Source organism: Nuphar pumila, chromosome 2 (assembly GCF_984573655.1).
Source record: "Nuphar pumila chromosome 2, dmNupPumi1.hap1.1, whole genome shotgun sequence".
NCBI classification, from domain to species: domain Eukaryota; kingdom Viridiplantae; phylum Streptophyta; class Magnoliopsida; order Nymphaeales; family Nymphaeaceae; genus Nuphar; species Nuphar pumila.
Genome location: NC_143250.1, coordinates 119,805,939 through 119,825,894, shown reverse-complemented (window position 1 = coordinate 119,825,894; position 19,956 = coordinate 119,805,939). Strand labels below are relative to the sequence as shown.

Genomic DNA, 19,956 nt, shown 5'->3' with positions numbered 1-19,956 from the left:
AGAAAATGTGTCGTGGTGTATGTTGTTTGTTGATGATATTGTTTTGATTGATGAGTCTAGAGTTGAGGTTAATGCTAAGTTAGAATTATGGAGACAGACTTTGGAAGCAAGAGGTTTTAAGTTGAGTAAGAGTAAGACAAAATATATGAAATGTCGGTTTAGTAAGCAACGAAGTAGTGATGGGAGTGTAGTGAAGCTTGGTGAGCAAGAAATACCGGTGGATGGCTGTTTCAAATATTTGGGATCTATCATTCAGAAGGATGAAGAAATTGATGGAGATGTAAATCATAGGATAAAGGTTGGGTGGATGAAATGGAAAAGTGCAACTGGAGTGTTGTGCGATCGTAGAATGCCATTGCGGTTGAAGGGAAAGTCTTATAGGACGACTATTAGGCCCGCTTTACTATATGGTACGGAATATTGGGCTGCCAAGAGACATCATATTCAAAAAATGAGTGTAGCTGAGATGCGTATGCTTAGATGGATGTGTGGAAATACAATAAAAGATAAGATTCGGAACGAGGAGATACGTAAGAAGGTAGGTGTTGCACCCATTGAAAATAAGATGAGAGAGAATCATTTACGGTGGTTTGGACATATTCGGCGAAGGCCTAATGATGTTTCAGTTAGAAGGATGGAGAAATGGGAAAATATATTAGTTAAAAGAGGTCGGGGTAGGCCTAGGAAGACTTGAATGAAGATGATAGGAAAGGATATGAATGCTTTGAACCTCACCGAGGACATGGCATTGGATAAAAATGATTGGAGGAGAAGGATTCATGTGGAAGACCCAGAATGATTTTCTTTGTTGGTTCATATCGCCGACCCCAATTGTTTTGGGATGAAGGCGTAGTAGTTGTTGTTGTATGAGTGTGTGCTAGTTTATGGTATCATAGCCCTGTTTCTAAAAAGCTATGGAGACCCGTTATCAGCAAAGTCACAATTCAATTCATCAGCTGCGAGTTTAGAGATAAGTTTTTCATCTCTTCTCCCTTTGTTACCTGCACCAAGTGATCTTTTATGGGTATCTCAGTTTATTTTCCTGCTCATATTATATGACCTGTATGGTTTTATTGATGGATCGAAACCATGCACTGAATTGTTTAAAAAAAAGGAAAAAATCAATAGATGAACTTTTTTAGAGAGCCAAATTAATTTCACATCAATTGTTTATGGCGATAAAACCTATTCGAGATGAAGATTTGGTTATGTAAATCCTCAAAGCCTTTACCCTCTGAATATGATGCTTTCAAAATAAACATGACCACCCGCAAAGATCCTACTTTTGGGCTGACTTGCACAGTCTTATCTTGACACAAGAGGCACATTTGTCTGAATCTAATATGAACAAACGTGATGTCTCTCCTGAGGTCAATATGAACAAGTGTTTCACCAACAATTTCAATCTTGGACTCGGGTACAATAAAAACTTCAACCAGGGGCAGTTTTGAGGTAGAGGCCGTGGACGTCAAATAGGCAGATTTTATAATCAGTAGACCAATCAAATGATTATGTGTTAATATCCTGAAAAATCAGGACACACGGCATGTCAATGCCATCTTCTTCAGTGGGAAAACCCTACAGTCGATCAGCCCCCACAGACTTATCATGCATATGCATTCTAACTACACTTATGACAGCTGGTTCCCTGGGTCTAGTGTGTCACATCATATAACACCAGATTTATATTGGCAGCGATACAATGAAAGTTGGTAATGACACAGGTTTGGCTATTTCACATGAATCTATAATATCTTATAATGATTCCAAATTTACTTCAAGAGATATTCTACATGTACCTCACATTAGAAAGCAATTACTATCAGTTCAAAATTTTACTAAGAATAATAATGTTATGTTTGAATTTCACTATTCCTTTTGTTGTGTTAAGGATTTAATAACAAGGAAATAGGTGAAAGAGCTTCAATTAGTCAATGGCATTGTCGGTTCAGTCATAGTTGGTCAAGTTTTGCATAACCGTAATTCATCATATTTTAATAAGGTTGATTCACATGAGTGTGATGATTGCATGGTGGGAAAGCATCATATAAACTGCCATTTTTTTAGAGTATTCATAAACTTTTGAACCACTTGAGAGTTAATATTTGCTAATGTTTGGGGTCCAGCTCTTGTAACGGGTTCTAATGGTTTCAAATATTATGTTAATTTTGTTAATGCTTTTTCAAAGTTCACAAGGATATTTACGATGTCTAAAAAATCTGACAAGTGTTGTTTTTTCAAAAGTTGAAGTTGCATGTTGATTGTTGAAAATATTATGGATAAAAATATTAAATCTTTGCAATACGATGGAGGTGGTGAGTTTAAGGCCTTGGATTCCTTGTTGACTAATGTTGGAATTGGTCATCATGTTTTGTGCCCTCATACACACGAGCAAAATGAGACTGCTGAAAGGAAACAGACATATTGTTGAAAGTGGCCTATTCCTTATGGCTCATGCTCATGTCCCTACACAGTATTCGTTGTATGCTTTTACAACATCCGTTTATCTCATCAACCGTATGCCCACTCCCAATCTTAACCATAAATCTCTCTTAAAAAGCTTTTTTCAACAAGATCCTATATATGATTTTTTGTGTTTTTGGGTGTGCATGCTTTCCCTACCTCAAACCTTATCACAAGCATAAGTTGGATTTCAAATTGTCTTGTCATGTCTTTCTTGGCTATAGTCCTTCTCACCATGGTTACCTTTGCCTTAAACTTGTTACTTACAAAGTTACAGTGTCTTGTCATGTTGCTTTTTATTTAGGAAAGTTTTCCCTTTTACACAATTCTCATTATCCCAAATCTTCAACCTAAGCTCATTCAAGCTCTTGTGTGTCTCCCGGTCCCTTGGCACATTACTCATCCAATTGTCTCTCCTATTTTGTCTGACCAACAGTTATATAGTGACCTTGGTACAATGCCACTCTCACTCTCCTATTGTACCCCCCCACCTATTCTATCTCGTACTCACCCTACGGTGACTTGAGCCGAAGATGGGACCCTCAAACCTCGTTTATTTCAGGCACTCAGATACTCCCTTCCTCTTTCCCTACTCACTGAGTTATTCACAGATGTTGAACACACTTCCTTCACACAAGCCCGCAAAGACCCTCAGTGGCGTAATGCCATGCAGCCTGAAATTTCTGTCATTCACAAGAACTCTACATGGTCTCTTATTACCTCCTCACCTCTCACAAAATATCATTCGTTGTAAGCGGATCTATCGTATTAAGCATCAGGCCGACGTATCTCTTGAACGATACAAGGCCCAGTTAGTGGCGAAGGGATTTCATCAAGAAGGTGTTTATTATGTTGAAATGTTTAGTTTCATTGATAAACCATCCATCATTTGTGTTGTCTCGTCTGTTGCTCTTAGTGAGTACCACGATTATTTCTTATGGCTTTACCAAGTCACTAGAGATGCATCCCTGTTTGTATTGAAATACTCTTCGGTTATGACATATGTTCTTGTTTATGTTGACAATATTTTGATTATTGTCAACTCATTTGCAATCTTAGTCAGCGGTTTGCTTTACATCTTAGGTGTTCAGGCTGTCTGGACAATTGACAGACTATTGCTCTCCCAATGCAAGTACATTCTGGATCTCTTTTATCGAACCAACATGCTTGATGATAAATCAATATCCAATCATATGGCATCCACTAACCAACTTACTTGGACCGACACTTTTTTTAATGATCCAACTTTGTATCTTAACATTGTGGGTGCTTTACAATATGTGCCATGATTGGACCAAACCTCTCTTTTACAATCAATCAGATGTGTTAGTATATGCATTGTCTCACTATTGATCATTGGGATGTTGTCAAGAGAATCCTTCGATATCTCAAAGAGAAATCTCTCTTGGCCTTTTCTTCATGGCCTCCAAATCCACTTCATTATCTATGTTCTCTAATGCGGATTACGCTTCGCCTGATGATCGAAAATCCACATGAATATATTGTTTTTCTTGGTCCAAACCTTGTTTCTTGGAGCTCTAAAAAATATGTCATTGCCAGGTGTTGTTGCCGAAGTCGCATGGGTGCAATCTCTCTTTAAAAAGTTGGGGGTTTCGGTTAAACAAATCCCTACCATCTGGTGTGATAATGTCAATGCCACCTATCTTGCAGCCAATCCCGTTCTACATAGTCGTAGCAAGCATAGTAAAATCGATGTTTACTTCGTTCAGGATCATGTGGCCAAGGGACAACTGCATGTAAGTTATATTGCTGATACTCTCACCAAAATGCTGCCGCACTACAGTTCTGTGTACTTTGATCCAAACTCATTGTCCATCTCGGGCCATTCAGTTTGAGGGAGGATGTTAGCATAGATCCAGATCCAAGATCAGTTCCGAACCCCAATCTCCAAGTCAAAAGGAAAGTCTTCTGAAAATATCAAATGGAAAGCAAATAAAGATAGAGTCCAAGAGAATCTTCAAAGAAAGAAAACCATCTCACAAAAGGAAATCAGGATCACAAGATTACATGTTACCTTGTGAAAGTCCCCTCACAAAAGGAAATCAGGATCACGCGTTGCCTTATTTTCAGGAAAGCCTTGACTCAAGGCCTATCAAAAAACATGTAACCTGTACATAAATAACATTAATGGAGAGACTTCAAGTGAGAGAGATTGAGCGAGGTCTATCGTGGATGTAGGATCACATCGATCCAAACCACGTAAAATCAGTGTGTAGTTCTTTGATTGTTCTTCTCCGTTTGACGTGAGTTTGTGATCGTTTAGACAGCAGGCACTAAGGACCATCAGCTTGACATAGAACTAAATATGAAGCCATATTAGAATATTAAACTGGGACAGTACCCTTAACTTCGGAGGACACAGCATCATGTTTGAAGTAGTAACAGTCATCAATTAATTTGGGCTCACTTTCTTTTTCGCCGCCAAATCTACTGATACAAAATATAAATATTAATGTTCCTAACAACATATACCAGAAAGACTTCACTTCCCTATCCCAGTCTTCCCAGAGCTAGAGAAAGTATTAAGAACACTTTCACTGCTCTCTCCATATACGTCCAGTTACTCGCAGCTTCAATTCCTGCCTATCACCACCTGAGAAAAAAAGTGCCATGTTTCTCTGGATGATCAATCCATCCAGGCTGTCACGAACTTTCCGATGGCTATCACGGATGCTTCTAGGAACACCTTGCCATGTTAGTTTCCGTCCGTTTGCTCCAACTTCTAGACTGTAACTGAAGTTCTTTGCATCATTATCATCACCCATAAAACGCAAAAATGCCATGTAAACTGGTGCACTTCCAAGCTGGAAAGCCTCAAAATGCAAGCAGAATTGTTTGCCAAAACAATTGAACACCTGAAACAGCAGAGGAGGGAATAGGTCAGGATATTTGGCGCACCGATTAATTGCATCAGTTGACATTTTCTCGAGAAGTATGGTTAATTCTTTTAGTTTATACTATAGAGTTGGGTTATCAATCCCATTTTATCTTCTTCCTCTCTGCAGGAATCAATTTAAAACTGTTTATGTATGCAAAAAATAGAAAATTTATTAAAAACCAACCTAATAAATGCATTCATTACACAGTTATGTTCTGGTCTTTTTTCTATTTCTTAGTTGTTCAGCAAACAAGAGGGTCATAATCTGCACAACTTGAAACATAGATTGTACTGATTTGAAATTAGTCTTTTTCTGCATAACTAAATTCAACACAGGCTGGTGTCCCACCCAAACCCATGGCATCCCAATGTTCATCTCAAGCAGGGAAAGGAAAAACTACTGTTTACTAGTTCATTAAGCTGCGCTTCTAGGCTTTAGAGAAAAACGGTTCTCACTGTTACAGATGCATCAACTACATTAACATCAATGTCATCAGTAGAATTACATGAGGTCTCCTTCATGACATACCACAGAAAGCTATGTCACACGGACTCTTCTAACAGGGCACCGCACCCGCACCCAGGCGGGTGCGACACTTGGACACACCTTCCTTTATGTTAGGTGAAGTCAACCACACTGAGGTCCATTTTTATCCAAAAGTAGATTCAATTAACCCTAATCAAGTCAATTTTTATCTATATTACATATATAAATACATAAATGCACACAATACACATAGTGTTAACTTAAAACTGTTAAAAATTATATATATATATATATATATATATATATATATATATATATATATATATATATCCTTCCCGCGCCCCTGCACCCAAGTTTTTTAAAGTGCCGCGCCGCCGCATCCGCACATGTACCCTCACCTATGTGACATAGACAGAAAGTAAATTTAAATTGCTTAATAACAAAAAACAATGGTTTGTTTCATAATAAACTTACGGCAGGGGGAAGATTCTGCAGTATGATTGGAAGACTTTATACCAAAGTCAAGACCTAGGCAAGATAAACTCTCTATAATATCCTAAGAAAATTATTTGCATAATACACATGATATCAATATAAAAGACATTAAATTCCATATATGGTTACATTGTTTGAAACAACCTATTGATAATATCAGACAATTGCCAGTTCATTGGTCACAGTAAGCATAATGATAAAACTGGTCACAATTGGTAGCAATTTTTTTTTTCTTTTTAGAAGATGTCAACTGAAAGCCAGAAGAAAAAATGCAAGAAGCATTCAGAATTTTATGACTTCAAGTTATATACCCAGCAAAAAGTTATTTATCAAATATACATGTAAGATGTTTCAATTCCACATGAAAGAACTTACCGTTAGCATCCATGTAGCATTTTCAACCTCTTGTGGATTCGATTTGACATATCTGTGGTTAAATGTGCACCCGTCATGCATATCTACCTTATGGTCATCTTTAAGGTGAGCAACCAGAAATGAAATGTCACCAGTGATGGAGCATTCTGAGCCAGCATAGGGACAATTATATGGCCGAAATCTGCACTGCTGCTCATGCTTGAGCTTGCTGTAATAAGGAAAGATGTCATGGCAACCCAAGTTCTGGTATCTGCAAGGCAGTTCCAAAGATTCTGCCACTTTCTCAAGAGCCAGGCACCTTATGTTTCCCAGTTCATAACGACAAGTTGGGCAACGGTTGTGCACCCTCAGTTTGCAGTTTGAACACAAAGTGTGACCATTAGGACACTGGAAAAGGGGGAAGGAAAGAACAAAAAGAAACACATATTAGATCATTTAGAACTTTTGGCTTATATTAGGTCAACTCAATAATTTCACTCTTAAGTTGGGATAGAATAAAAAGGTGACCTTCAATTTTCAGATTAAGCTGGTAATTAAAACATGCACTTTAACCATGAAAGATCAGGGCTGTGGCTAATAAACAGGGAAATATGAAGTATTCCTCCATTTATAACATTCAGCAATAAATTCATTGTTTCACAAATGCAAGCCTTGATGGGGAGAACACCATATGCCCATTATTGGGAAAAGTACTTCAGCTATGGTTACTCCAATTGAAGAGAGTTATTCTTACATTAATTCAGACTAATGTCTGAACTTAAACAGATAATAAAAGGGGTAAAGTAGTACATTAGTAATGGAAAATGAAAATGAAACCACTTCTGAGGCAAAGTGACATTCATTTCGTCAGAATCCAGGGCATTCACTTGTTTTATAATATTTTGTTCATGTTCTAAAATTGGGAAAGTTTCAGAAACATTTTCCAGGACATTGTATTGTCATTTTCCCTCAAAGGTGCCTTGAACCCATTAATTTTCAATGACAACAGATAGGTAAATCCAATTTAAGCAAGAAAACTTAAATGGTTAAAATTTCTGAAAAAATGTGTTCTCAATCGACCAATTATACAAAGAATTTTTTTGTCATGTACAAATTATTAGTTCAAGTCTGTCATGAACCAAAACAAAAATAGTGGAAGCAAAACCTGGTGAATGGGAGGGTACATCGAGCTTGTGCAAACAGGGCATTCAAGTAGCTCATGCACACCATTTGTTGAAGATATGCCCAACTTACTGCCACATGCAGTGGATGCTTTTGCTTGTATATTTTCAGGTTCTGCACTTGCAGTTGATATATCATAATCTGCAGCTGCAGAATAATATTCATGATCTTCCTTGCACATGCCTCCAATTGGAGCCATGGTTGCCTCACTCTGTTTGAATTTTGAAAACCCTGCTAATTCCAGAAGTGATAATCAGGAGAGGAGACTGGCTTTCCACATGCTTGTCTGGTTAACATATCTTCAACCTAGAAAACAAATCACCACTGCAACTCATTACTTGATATAAAAATTATTTGCCATAAATAAATATATATATATATATATATATATATATATATATATATATAAAATTATACTGAAAGCATGCAGATGCTACCAATTTTTTGTGAAGGTATAATGGAATCATGACCACCTTTAAGAGACTTAAAAAGGAGCTTTCTATTCGATGAATCATCCATTATCATAAAGCCTTCCAAGGTGCACAGACAAATGTCGGAATTGATGACAAGACAAATCCAGCCAATTCAGAAAATTTTAAGCTTAACAGCAGTTCAGGCGACTTCAAGCTCAAGCACAATCATTGAATCCCACCACTAAATCACTCCAGAGGTATAAATAAGTATCCCCTTAACCCCACAAAAGATAATAGTTTCTTTCAAGAGTAGCTATCAGTTATATTTATGCCAACTTCAATATCTACATATTGTCAAAAAAGATGATAAATTAGCTTACTACTTGTTAGTGCATGATTTATGGTTTCAGGAAGGTTGCTCCTAAAACCCGCAGATTTGGCACCCACAATAATCTATGAACTAAATAATCTAGGAAATAACTTAAATTTACTGAAAATTCCATTATTTAGGAAATAAATAAATAATAGGAAATAGAAACATCTAGAAATTATCCCATAACTCAATCTCAGACTGTCTAATCCCCTAGACCTCTTATCTAATTATAGATGAGGAATTCTAATTCCGAATTATTCAAACTTCCTACTTCGATAAATATTCTAATTGTAATAAGTTTCTTTATGCTGAGAAACATCCTGATCGAATATGGATTCAATATCTAAATACATATTATGATCCAAAATAAAAAGCCCATACTATGATTTTAAATTCAAATGGATCCTATGGACCTGGACACAATCCCACTTCTGCTCTACATCAGTTCACCGCTAAATGCTTGTGATTCTTGATGTATCAAGCTGACTCCTTGAAAGTGATCCAGTGAAAGTGATTCCTAGTTGGGTATATCTATTCCCCTTTTCACTTAAACAGCCCAACTTGCTAGTTGTTCTAGAACTATTAATTCAATAGGTTGCAGAACCAGTCGGATACTAAAGGACCACAAATAGAATAATCTAAAAAATTTGCTATGGGTATGGCTGATCACTTACACCTAGAAGTTGCATATAAATGAACATGTTTGGTTTCTTCTGCTACCTCTTGCTGTTTGTTGGCCTTATTATTTGCAGCCAAACAATACATAGGAGAAATGTGATGGATGTTTCGGAAATCTTATTCATTTTGATCCAGTTTCTTGCCATCATTACTGCTTATTAAACACTATGTAAACATACCATAGCACAACATCCAAAGTTAATCACAGAACATAATTATGACAGGCATGCAAGTGTAAATAAGTATTAAATGGGCTATACAGACAACTAAATTTTGGTTTTGTCAAATTATGGTTATGCTTGCATTGATGGCATATCTGATTTAAACATCATCAGTTGTAAGGGAAAAAAATCCCTTTCATATACAGATCACTTGATGAGCCCAATCACAGGCATAACCAGATTGAAGGGACAATATTTCATGCTTATAAATATTTCTGCTAAAAAATCACAGAAGCATCACATACTGCATCATCATAACATGCAGATTTGTTTTTCTGACCAGAGCATAGCTAGCAATTGTTTGATCATGTTCATTGAAATAAGAAACCAAAATAAAAAATCAGGTGATCATGAAATAACCCCCAAGCTTCAATGGTTGCCTCTTAGACCATGTAGGAACATCATGATTTTGATTGCATCTCATGTGATTTGGAATCACATAACATGTGAGCAAATTCACCCCAAATGCAATTTCAAATCACATTTTCAAATTTTTTCACGTTTGTTTGCATGCGAGGAAAGGGCAAGTGAGAATCATTCTCTCACAACCATTAGAGAACAATTCTCATCTATGGCCAACAAAACATGCCCTACAGGAAAAGGGAAGAAGACCATACATTCTGGTTGGAAGCAGAGACCTTGAAAGGAATGAGCCACATGGAAAATGATATTGATTATAACTAACACTGCTGCTAAAGGATTCTGAGGAGATACTAATGCATGAAAATATATATAAAAGGTATTCACAGCAATGCTATCATCAGGAAATGGAACAATGTATTTTGATCTAGCAAAAGCCAATCATTAATGAGTACCCCTAAACAAAAGAAGCTTTTTCTATAAGCCATAAAATCTAAACAATCGTTAAGTCCTGGAGTCACTTATAACCATGGAAAAAGCCATAGCTCCACCATAATCAAACTGAACCATGCTTTCTCAATTTTACTTTCTTTCATTACTAGTCAATATAATTGCAAGGAAAACCAAATTATCCTCCAAAGGCAAGAAGTTTATCTGCCACTGATCACAAACACAAAGATGTGTCGATTGTCAGGCTGTATCACCTTTTCTTGTTCTTTTTGTTACTAATGAGGGTTACTAGCAGTAAAACTGAAACACTTCATTTCAGCGGGACTGGTAGTATTAGCAGTAACTGTTGTAAATAAGTGAAAAATCTCTGGTGCAACCAGCAAAAAGCATATTTAGATGCTTTCCTGATGACAGGCAAAAAAATCACAAATGGACTAATCAATAATTTTTCACGTCGTTCACCAGACATTGCATTGAAGACAGCAACCAATTCAAGATACAGACATGCAATAGCAAACATTAGAATCCACATTGGATAAAATTAATTGGGATTCCTTTACAAAATGGGGCTCCAAAGCATTCTTTGGCTTGGGCAGCTCGACTGAGGTTCAGATGACTCAAGTTAGTAATCGAGAAAAACTCGCTTTTATCATTCAAGAAACAGGCCTAAAATTGAGGAAGACCAAGAGATTGAAGAGGATTTCCTCTAGCACAAAGGGAGAAATAGATCAAGAAGTTTGTTTCTTCCAGTAGCAATACAAGATTTTGTTGGTCTGCTCCTGCAGGCATCACCCACTATCTGTTTTGACAACTCCTAAAGCCAGAAAAATACTAGTGAAATATCAAGACAAAAGCTGAATGCCCTGTTAGCATGAAGATTCATGAATTTGAGAAACAGGGAACTCTTTGAGTTGTGAAATGGTAGCAAACATTAGCACACATAGGACAAGATTACCCGCTCTCGCGTTGGGTTAGTGATCAAGGAAATCTATTGGTGGCGGCCTACTTAAGGTCAAGCATTTCGCCTAAATGGACAAGGAAGCGTTGGTATCTTCCATCTCAAAAAACTAAGATCATAGTCATTCAAGAAGCAGCTAAGATATAAGCTTCACCAATTACCGCCATTTTTCTGCATTCAGGACAAGTCAACCAAATGAGTGAAATTATGCCTAGCATAAGACAAATGCATCAGAGCTTTGAGTTCGATAGAATCAGAAAACCGCTGCAATATTAAGAGGATTTAAAGGGTGAACTTCACTAGCAGCCAGAGCTGTGAAAGTTCCAGCACGGTGACATGATCCAAATTTTGACAAGGCATACAGAGGAAATCTCCATCCAAGGCAGATGGGCGGTGTTTAAAATTTTAAACTCTACGACACTAACCATGAGAAGCAAAGTTTGCTAATGAGAATGAAGTAACACCGCCCAAAAGAAATAACAAAAGCCTAACAAAGAAATCAGATCAAGCAAAAGACAATTCAATACATGAGATAAGAACAGATTAAAACAATATTAAAAAGACCAATCTTGATAAAAAATGAGAAAAAAGGGGGAAGCAAATGTCCACCAAGAAATGCCTAATCAGATCATCATGAGCCCAAAAACAGCAGAAGGGCAATAGTCCCGGAATTGAGAGCCCAGCCATCAATCTTGCTTGCAAACGAGCAAAACAAAAGAAGGCATCTCAAAGCTCGAGATGGAAGATAGCTACTAAACAAAATCAGCATTTTTCTATTACCTCTTTAACAGATGAGAAGTAACTTGTACAATGTTTGCTCTCTCTCTCTCATAAGTTGCAAACCTATATGGCTATCTGGGGAGAACTCTTTACCCAAATGGGTATGGAAAGCAGGAAGGGAGACTAATGGTGGAAAGGAAACGCGCTTATAGAGAATCCCATTTCCACTTTACCCTGTCTTACCCTTTCAAAAGACGATGGCAGCAAAATCTATTCATGGGTTCCCCCTGTTCCACCTTAGAAGAAAAAAAAAAGTCATGGGTCGTTTGCCTCTTTCTTCTTTTGTCCTTGCATCCTCCTGCAATTTTCTCTTCCACGGCATTGAAACTGGGGATCATTGTTTAGTGCAAGACGACCTTGCCTTCACTTTTTCTAGCTTCTACCCGCCGTAGTTCCCAACACCATCATCTCTTTATTTTAATCTGACTGATGGTAATAAAACCAACACACCGACGCCAGATTCTCGGTAAACACCCATTGTTGTAACAATCTTCTTTTATTTTACTATCAAGAGATGAATACAAGGCAAAAAAGATGGCTTTTTGACATACATGAACGGGCTAGTCTCTTGAAGTTACTACACGGCTGTGAACTTGGGCCACTTGTGCACATACCATTCAATCGTTTTGCATTTATGTCCTGTTGAGTTTTTTTTTTTTTTTTTGAGAAAATATTTGCATATACAAGTATATAATTATATACTTATATGAAAGACGTATAAATATAAAAGTTACTTTTTCATCGTGTTATTTCAGAATAAAAATGTGATATTTTCAAAACATGCAACATGTTGAAATAGCCTTTTCCTGAAATGTATTTCTCCTTGTAGATAATGGGAAAAGGTCACGATAATTTTCAACAATTGCCGATATGTGTCACAGGATGTACTCCAGAATTGGTCCGGAGTGGTCTTGGGAGGACGGCTTGTCAACATCTACACCCAATAATTGTAAAACCGATGTGGGAGTGCTATCTGGTCTCACTGGGTGAAGGTTCCATATCGGGTAAATGGTCAATGTGAGATGGACCCAAATCCATAGCATAGATCCGGTACCCCTCTCTTTAGTCTTTACTCTACTCCCCCCATGCCTAAAATCCGATGCAAGCAAAGATGGCGACTATTTTTAAAGGACTTTTTTTTTATTATTAAGGTCAACTACATTTGGGATTGGAGACCTAGCCGTGCTGGTCTTAGCCTTCTCGACCTCAAAAGTGCCCATTGCATTGCAGGTGTAGACATCTACACATTATATAAACTGAAATATGTAAATCAGCCAAATATGTAAATCAGCATGCACTGAGATTTTTTATAGTTTTTTTTTTCTAAAATTTCATGGATGCAATCTAGATGTTTGGTTTTATAGAATCATACTCTTAGATCATCTGACTACCATGTATAAGAAGGATCTTATAAGGTAAAATCAATGGCTCAAAATTTTCATAAATATTTATGCATTCAGACTCACATTTCTTGATCCAATTACGATGATCTTATGATCGATTCAAAGCAAAGGGATCATGCTGAGTGCATATGTAGGGTTAGATTTACAAAAAAAACTATGAAAATCTCGGTTCATACTGGTTTACATATTTTGCTGGTTTACATGTTTTATATATATAATTAGAATATGTTTACCAACCAAATATGTTTGCTGATATGAATCGAGATTTTCATAGGTTTTTTTTGGAAATTTAACTTTGCATATGCATTTGGTGTGGCCCATTTGCTAGGAAACGACTATTGAATCACGTAATCAAATCAAGAAAAATGTTTTTTTATGCTTGAATATTTATGAAAATTTTAAGCTGTTGATTTTTAACCCTTAAAAATCCTTTGTATATATCTTAATTGGATGATCCAAGAGTCTGTGCCTATAAAATCAAACATCTAGATCATATTTGAATGGTAAAATTTTAAAAAAAAAAAAAGTAAAAAAAAAAAACTTATGAAAATCTTAGTTCATACAAATAAACATATTTGGTTGGTAAACATATCTCAGTTATAAATATATATAATTTCAAAGTCGCATAATGAATGTGGTTTTGTGGAGCACCAAACGGGGTTGGACTAAGTGAGGAAAACTCGCCTATTCAACCCGTTTTTATGCCTTGTTATATTCTCAATGATGCCTATGGCCACGAGGCCACAATGACACCAACTACACGCATAATATTATTTCACCACATTGAAAGGAAAATGCAAAGAAAAAAACAAAATCGTGAGGCCCCCCACTTAGACAAGTTCACGTATCTACTATAACCGCGTGAGCCCCACTCAAAGTTTCATCCCCTCATCACGTAGATCGCTTCGTCAGGCCATCTGTTTCGGTCTTTCTTTAGGAAAAGTGAGCAAGCAAGCAAGGAATGTGAAAGCTCAGTCTCAAAAGCTGACAATTTCATCCCCACTAAGGCGAAGTCTCCTGACAATTCTTTCCCCCCAAAAACTTTTTTTCGTTAATTTGGTAATATTCTTTCTTTATTCACTTGTTCAATAAAATGAATAAAGAAAGAGGGCCATTAAAGTCGCAGTTGGTAATCAAAGCAGGTTGAAACTTGCAACACAATAATTAACAAGAGAGAGAGAGAGAGAGAGAGAGTTTTATTTTCAAATGGCGTACTCTACACGCAGTCAATGCTACCCTTTTGATCAACGGTCTCCATCCATCGTGAGCCCACACCACACATGACATTTGATGGGAATAACAAAGCACACACCATTACTGCTACATTAATAGTAAAAAGCCATCGATGGTTATAAAAGAAAAACTAGTCTCTCAATTCATTTCATTGCTGTCCAGTTATGAATGATCAGGAATTGATATGAAATCGAGATTGGTTTTTCTTTTTTCTTTGATGGGTGTGGGGAGGATTCTTACCGGAGAAGAGATGTGAAGGGAGGCTCCCACCGTCGTCGGCGCCGATGGATCTCTCTCTCTCTCTCTCTCTCTCTCTCTCTCTCTCTCTCTCTCTCTCTCTCTCTCTCTCTCTGTTTCTGCTGAGGGCTGAGGGTACTTAGGGCAGGGTGGGGGATTCGATGGTGACAATTATTGTTGGGGTAGTTGGAGAGTGCGATAGCGGTTTACCCTCGATCTCGTTGGTATGCCAAAATTGGTCGCTTAGATTTAGGACAAGTTGCAGTTCTCCGGGGTTTTTGTTCGCCTGAGATCCAACGGTTTCCTCAACAACAGAGAGAGAGAGAGAGAGAGAGAGAGAGAGAGAGAGAGAGAGAGAGAGAAAATGAATGGCCACCTGAGAGGGTCAGAGGGTGCGAAGCAATGTTGTTAAAATCGATTCACCAAGTGAATCGGTTTCTTAAAAAAAACTTGAATCGAATCGAATCGTTTCGCAACATTTTAACAGCAAAATGACGTGTTATTAAATTATAAAAAATATTTAAAATTTATTAAATAATGCTTTTAACCCCTTAAAAATTTAAAATTTTTGTTTGAAACGACTGGTGAATCGGCTAAGGACCGATTCGATCTGGATCAGCCGATTCTGACAACATTGGTGGAAAGAAACGAATGCAGTGTGTCGGCGGTTTCAACGAATTTATTCGTGGTCGATGGCTTTGGATGTATCCATTTTGCCCTTTCCTTTGCAGTTCAAATTTCAAGTTGCCCTTATCTTTTTCGTTTTTTTGGGGCATGTTATTCAGAACCATGCAAATGAGAGAATGAATCTTATACTCGTTTGACACAACTAACCAAACATAAGAAAATGAAAATAAGAAATGAAATGTGATTTCAAATCACGTCTACAATGAATCTCGTGTGATTCCAAATTCACAAGGTGGAATATGTGGTTTGGAATCACGACTTCAAATCGCATGGTATTCCATCTCATGAGATTTGGAATCACATGATGTTTTCTTTGGGAAAATGTTCTCCTAATTAATTCTCAATGGGGCTGATGAGTTTGAAACACAGAAGTCCCAACCGTCTTCAATTGCCACTTCTATCCTAACATAAGGTTGAAAAGCAAGTCTTGTAGCAGTATGCTGACAAGTGTAAGGTTATCTGATTTCTTTGCAATCTAGGGATGTAAATGTAGGCATTCCTAAATCTAACCTAAATCAAATTTTGCTTAGTTGCATTGAGATTTTGAATCAATCCAAATGGCCTAGCACTAGGAATTGGTTCAAAATGGAATAACTTTTCCAAGTAGACTCACTTTAACTAAATACCTCGGTTAAGGGTCAAGGTAGTGATGACCCAAAGACTATAGCGAGTTGTTTCCTTATGTTATATATAATTGTAAGGGTTCTTCATAGTTCGATGAATTGTATCAATTAAGTATCAATTCGGTACAAAGAAAACAAAGAATCTAATTGGTCCAAGCATTTTATACTGAATCAATAGAAGGTTTCTACACTTGAACCTGAAATGTTAATTAACAAAATAAAAGAATGTGCTAACTCTAAGTAGCATATGTTATGTTGTATCTACCCAATCATAAATATTGAACCTAAACATTACATTATATCTGGCTATTATATTAAAAAGAAAATCAAAACTGAAACCAAATCTAAATCAGACTAGATAACTAGATGCACTTTATATGCAACTATTTTTGGATTATTCATGGAACTCGGGTTTAGTTCGGATTCAAGCTCAAATTCAAATGGATGACTACACATTGAATCCAGTTTAGATAATTGAACAATAAACAGAATCAAGCTCGCTCAAATATCTTACCAAAACCAATCCATTCGTGTCTTTAATATTTGTTACCCTTCAAGATCTATAGATATGATTTGCTTATTTAATAGTCAAACATATATTTTCGACGGTCTGATTATATTGTGCAAGTAGCATTTCAGAGAGTTCAATTAATAGACAATCTTTAACGCGTCAAAGTATTATGATTGCTTGCACTCATATTTGAACATCAAAAACACTTGATACAATTGCATGTTTCTAATATTCAAATAATGCTAAACATTTCTATCGGGTCAGATTGAATAGACAAATCCCACAAGCATGACTTTCTGCTAAAGAGTGTAATTTGTTGATATCTCACTAAATCTAATCACATAGTAATCTATTTCTCTACTTGTTTTCCTAAAATGGGTTGGATGTAAGTAGAGCTTCTAAGCGTAAACATCTTTTCCTTTTATTTCAACCGGATATGCATACACAAAAGTTTCTGGGATACAGACATGAGAGAGAAAAGAGAGAAACGTGTGGGGGAGAGAGAGAGAGAGAGAGACGACACACCAAGATTTTACATGATTATGCTACTGTGTGCCTACCTCCACGGATAGAGGGCTGGATTTTATTATTCCTCAGTGGTCAGGGCCATTACAATTTATAGAACTCCCTAAGAGTTTACAATCCTGTAGGAATTCCCATTTCTTTCTTCTTTTCGATATCTTTCTTATTCAGAATTCTTCTTTGTTTAATCCTAGTATTAGAACTTTACTTTTGGACATGATTTCCTTCCTGCGCAGTCCTTTCTTGATCAGGATACCAGTTGATAGACGAGCTGCTGTTCTGGGATTCTTATTGGACCGGATTCACAAATCAGAACCTAGTATAGCTAATACAACCCCCCACCCCCACAAACTGGGCGTTGGAGAAGTCCATAAGCTGAGTTTGGGCCGAAGGAGATGAAAAACATATTTGGTCAAAAGCTTATTAAAAATGTCTGCAACTTGGAGATGAGAAAGAACAAAGCTGGTGATTAACTGTCGTTGAGCCACTCTTATATGCATGAAGTGATAGTCAATCTCAAAGTGCTTGAACCGATTGTGAAACATAGATTAATGGTTATATGAAGAGCAAAGAGATTATTGTAGAAGATGGTAGGAGCTTGAGAAATGAAGATGCCAAGGTCATGAAGGATGAAAGAGATTCAGGTGAGCTCGACCATCATAGAAGCGAAAGATCGATATTCTGCTTCAGTGCTTGCACGAACAAGAATAGGTTATTTTTTTGGCGCTTCAAGAAACATAGTTGCCACTAAGGTAAACACAGAAGCCAGAGGTAGAACGACGAGTGAGGGGGTAGCTGATCCAATCCACATTAGAAAACCCATAGATGACAAGAGGATTATGAGCGAGGAGGCAAATATTATACTGAATTGTGCCTTTAATGTAACGAAGCGCCATGCATCTTCACAAGCTGAAATGGAATGTCGTAGGGGCATGCATCTACTGACAGACAAAATTAATATTGTACGATGAGTCTAGCTATGTAAACGCCAAGTATTGCAAGTTGCCGACCATGAGTGTAGATACGGGGTGGCAGTCTTTTATTTGAGCTTTGTCTAGAATATCATTAGCATATCTGGTCTGATTTAAGAATAGACCACCATTAAATTTCTGAACTTGAATTCTCAAAAAATGATGGTCTCCCATATCCTTCGCAACGAACTCATCACTTAACTGGCACATAATATAAGATAGGAACAGGAAATCACTACCGGTGATGATAATGCCATTAACATAAAAGAGAAATATGCAACCCCGGGAGATATGACAGTCAAACAAGGAAGAATCGGCTGCACTGCAGTAAAAACTCATGGCAAGTAGGAATGTATTGAACCGATCAAACCAGGTTCGTGAAGACTGTCTCAAGCCATACAAAACTCTTTTGAGCTTACAAACGTGCGTTGGTTTGGTCAAGTCTCTAAAACTAGGAGGCTGGTCCATATAAATAGGTTCATCTAAGAAGCTGTGAAGAAAGACATTTTTTATGTTCAACTAACTAATGGACTGCATGATATGAATGGTAATGGGTTTGATAATAGGGGAGAAAGTTTTAATAAAATCAACTCTCGATAATGCAGTGAAATATTTGGCAACCAGCTGACTTTGAGTCAGTCCAAGGTGTCATCAGTTTTTAACTTGGTTTTAAAACCCCATTTGCAACCTACGACATTCATGTTGAGTTGTCTTGAAACATGTTCCAAGGTATGGATTTGAGACAAAGCAGACATTTCTTTCCTCGTGGCCTGCAACCACCCAAGATGAACTAAGGTCACTTTTAGGCTTGACGAGGACATCAAGTTCGGCCAAGAAATACTTCGGGTTCAGTTTAACAATCCTGTGTTTGGTGCAGGTCACCATACAATGGTTGTTACTTGAATGACCAATCAAATAGGAACCAGTGGAGTCGGCGGCAAACCACCCTGAGGCTGCAAGTTGAAGGCCTGATTTGGGCTCTCCATCGGGTCTATGTAAGCTCCCACAGGTTCGACGTCACCAACTTGCGGACCTGAATCTATAGGTACCTGATCCAACAGAGTTCCATGATCAGTAAGATTGATGATTTTGTCTAGCAATATCATCTGCAAGTCAGTGGGAGTGATGATATGCAAGTTCAACGCTACCACAACTATTCTTGAAGGGAAAACATTTTTTGTCAAATATCACATGGCGACTAATATAAACACAACCAGTGTCAGCATATAAAAAATGGTACCCTTTATAATGATCACTATATCCTAAAAAAACACAAGGTAACGACCTAGGAAAGAACTTGTTCTTAACATAATCTCTCAAGTAGGGAAAACAACAAGTTCCAAATATGCAGAGATAGTCATAAGCTATTTTTTTATGAAAAAAGTCTCTCAAACAGTGATACCAATTGTAAAACTTTGTTTGGCAGCCGATTAAGATGCCAAACAACGAAGAGAAAGGCTTCCACCCAATGCTTCTTGAGTAGGTTAGCATGAAAATCATGATCAAACTGAGTTTCACTATGTTGTGATGTTTTCCTTTCACCCATCCATTCTAATCGGGAGTGTAGGGATAAGAAATGAGGTGATGGATGTCATGGTCCCACAATAGTTTTGGAATTCATGACTCATGGATTCCCCCCGGCCATAAGATTGAAAA

The 19,956-nt window shown here is 37.2% G+C and overlaps 1 protein-coding gene across 3 annotated transcripts; it reads right to left on the bottom strand.

Annotated features, from left to right (window-relative positions):
• Window positions 1–4,784: 4,784 nt before the first annotated feature.
• On the bottom strand, window positions 4,785–15,127 carry LOC149846932 (E3 ubiquitin-protein ligase SINAT2-like). Of its 3 annotated transcripts, none has more exons than XM_089996668.1 (4): window positions 14,990–15,127; window positions 7,864–8,186; window positions 6,720–7,106; window positions 4,785–5,339 (listed from the first exon to the last, which is right to left on the bottom strand). In XM_089996668.1, the coding sequence occupies exons 2-4, from the start codon at window positions 8,077–8,079 to the stop codon at window positions 5,019–5,021; spliced, it is 924 nt and encodes a 307-aa protein (XP_089852794.1). In that variant the 5' UTR covers window positions 8,080–8,186; window positions 14,990–15,127; the 3' UTR covers window positions 4,785–5,018. The 3 variants fall into 3 exon arrangements, with proteins under 3 accessions (XP_089852794.1, XP_089852792.1, XP_089852793.1); XM_089996666.1 differs by lacking the exon at window positions 14,990–15,127 and adding an exon at window positions 12,297–12,516; XM_089996667.1 differs by lacking the exon at window positions 14,990–15,127 and adding an exon at window positions 12,114–12,444.
• Between the last annotated feature and the right edge of the window lie 4,829 nt (window positions 15,128–19,956).

Coding starts and splice junctions, on each gene's coding strand:
- LOC149846932 (XM_089996668.1), bottom strand. CDS start 8,079: ATGGCTCCAATTGGAGGCATGTGCAAGGAAGATCATGAATATTATTCT. Junction 7,107..7,863: donor TGTACCCTCCCATTCACCAG/GTTTTGCTTCCA, acceptor CCCCTTTTCCAG/TGTCCTAATGGTCACACTTT. Junction 5,340..6,719: donor ATGCTACATGGATGCTAACG/GTAAGTTCTTTC, acceptor CTGCTGTTTCAG/GTGTTCAATTGTTTTGGCAA.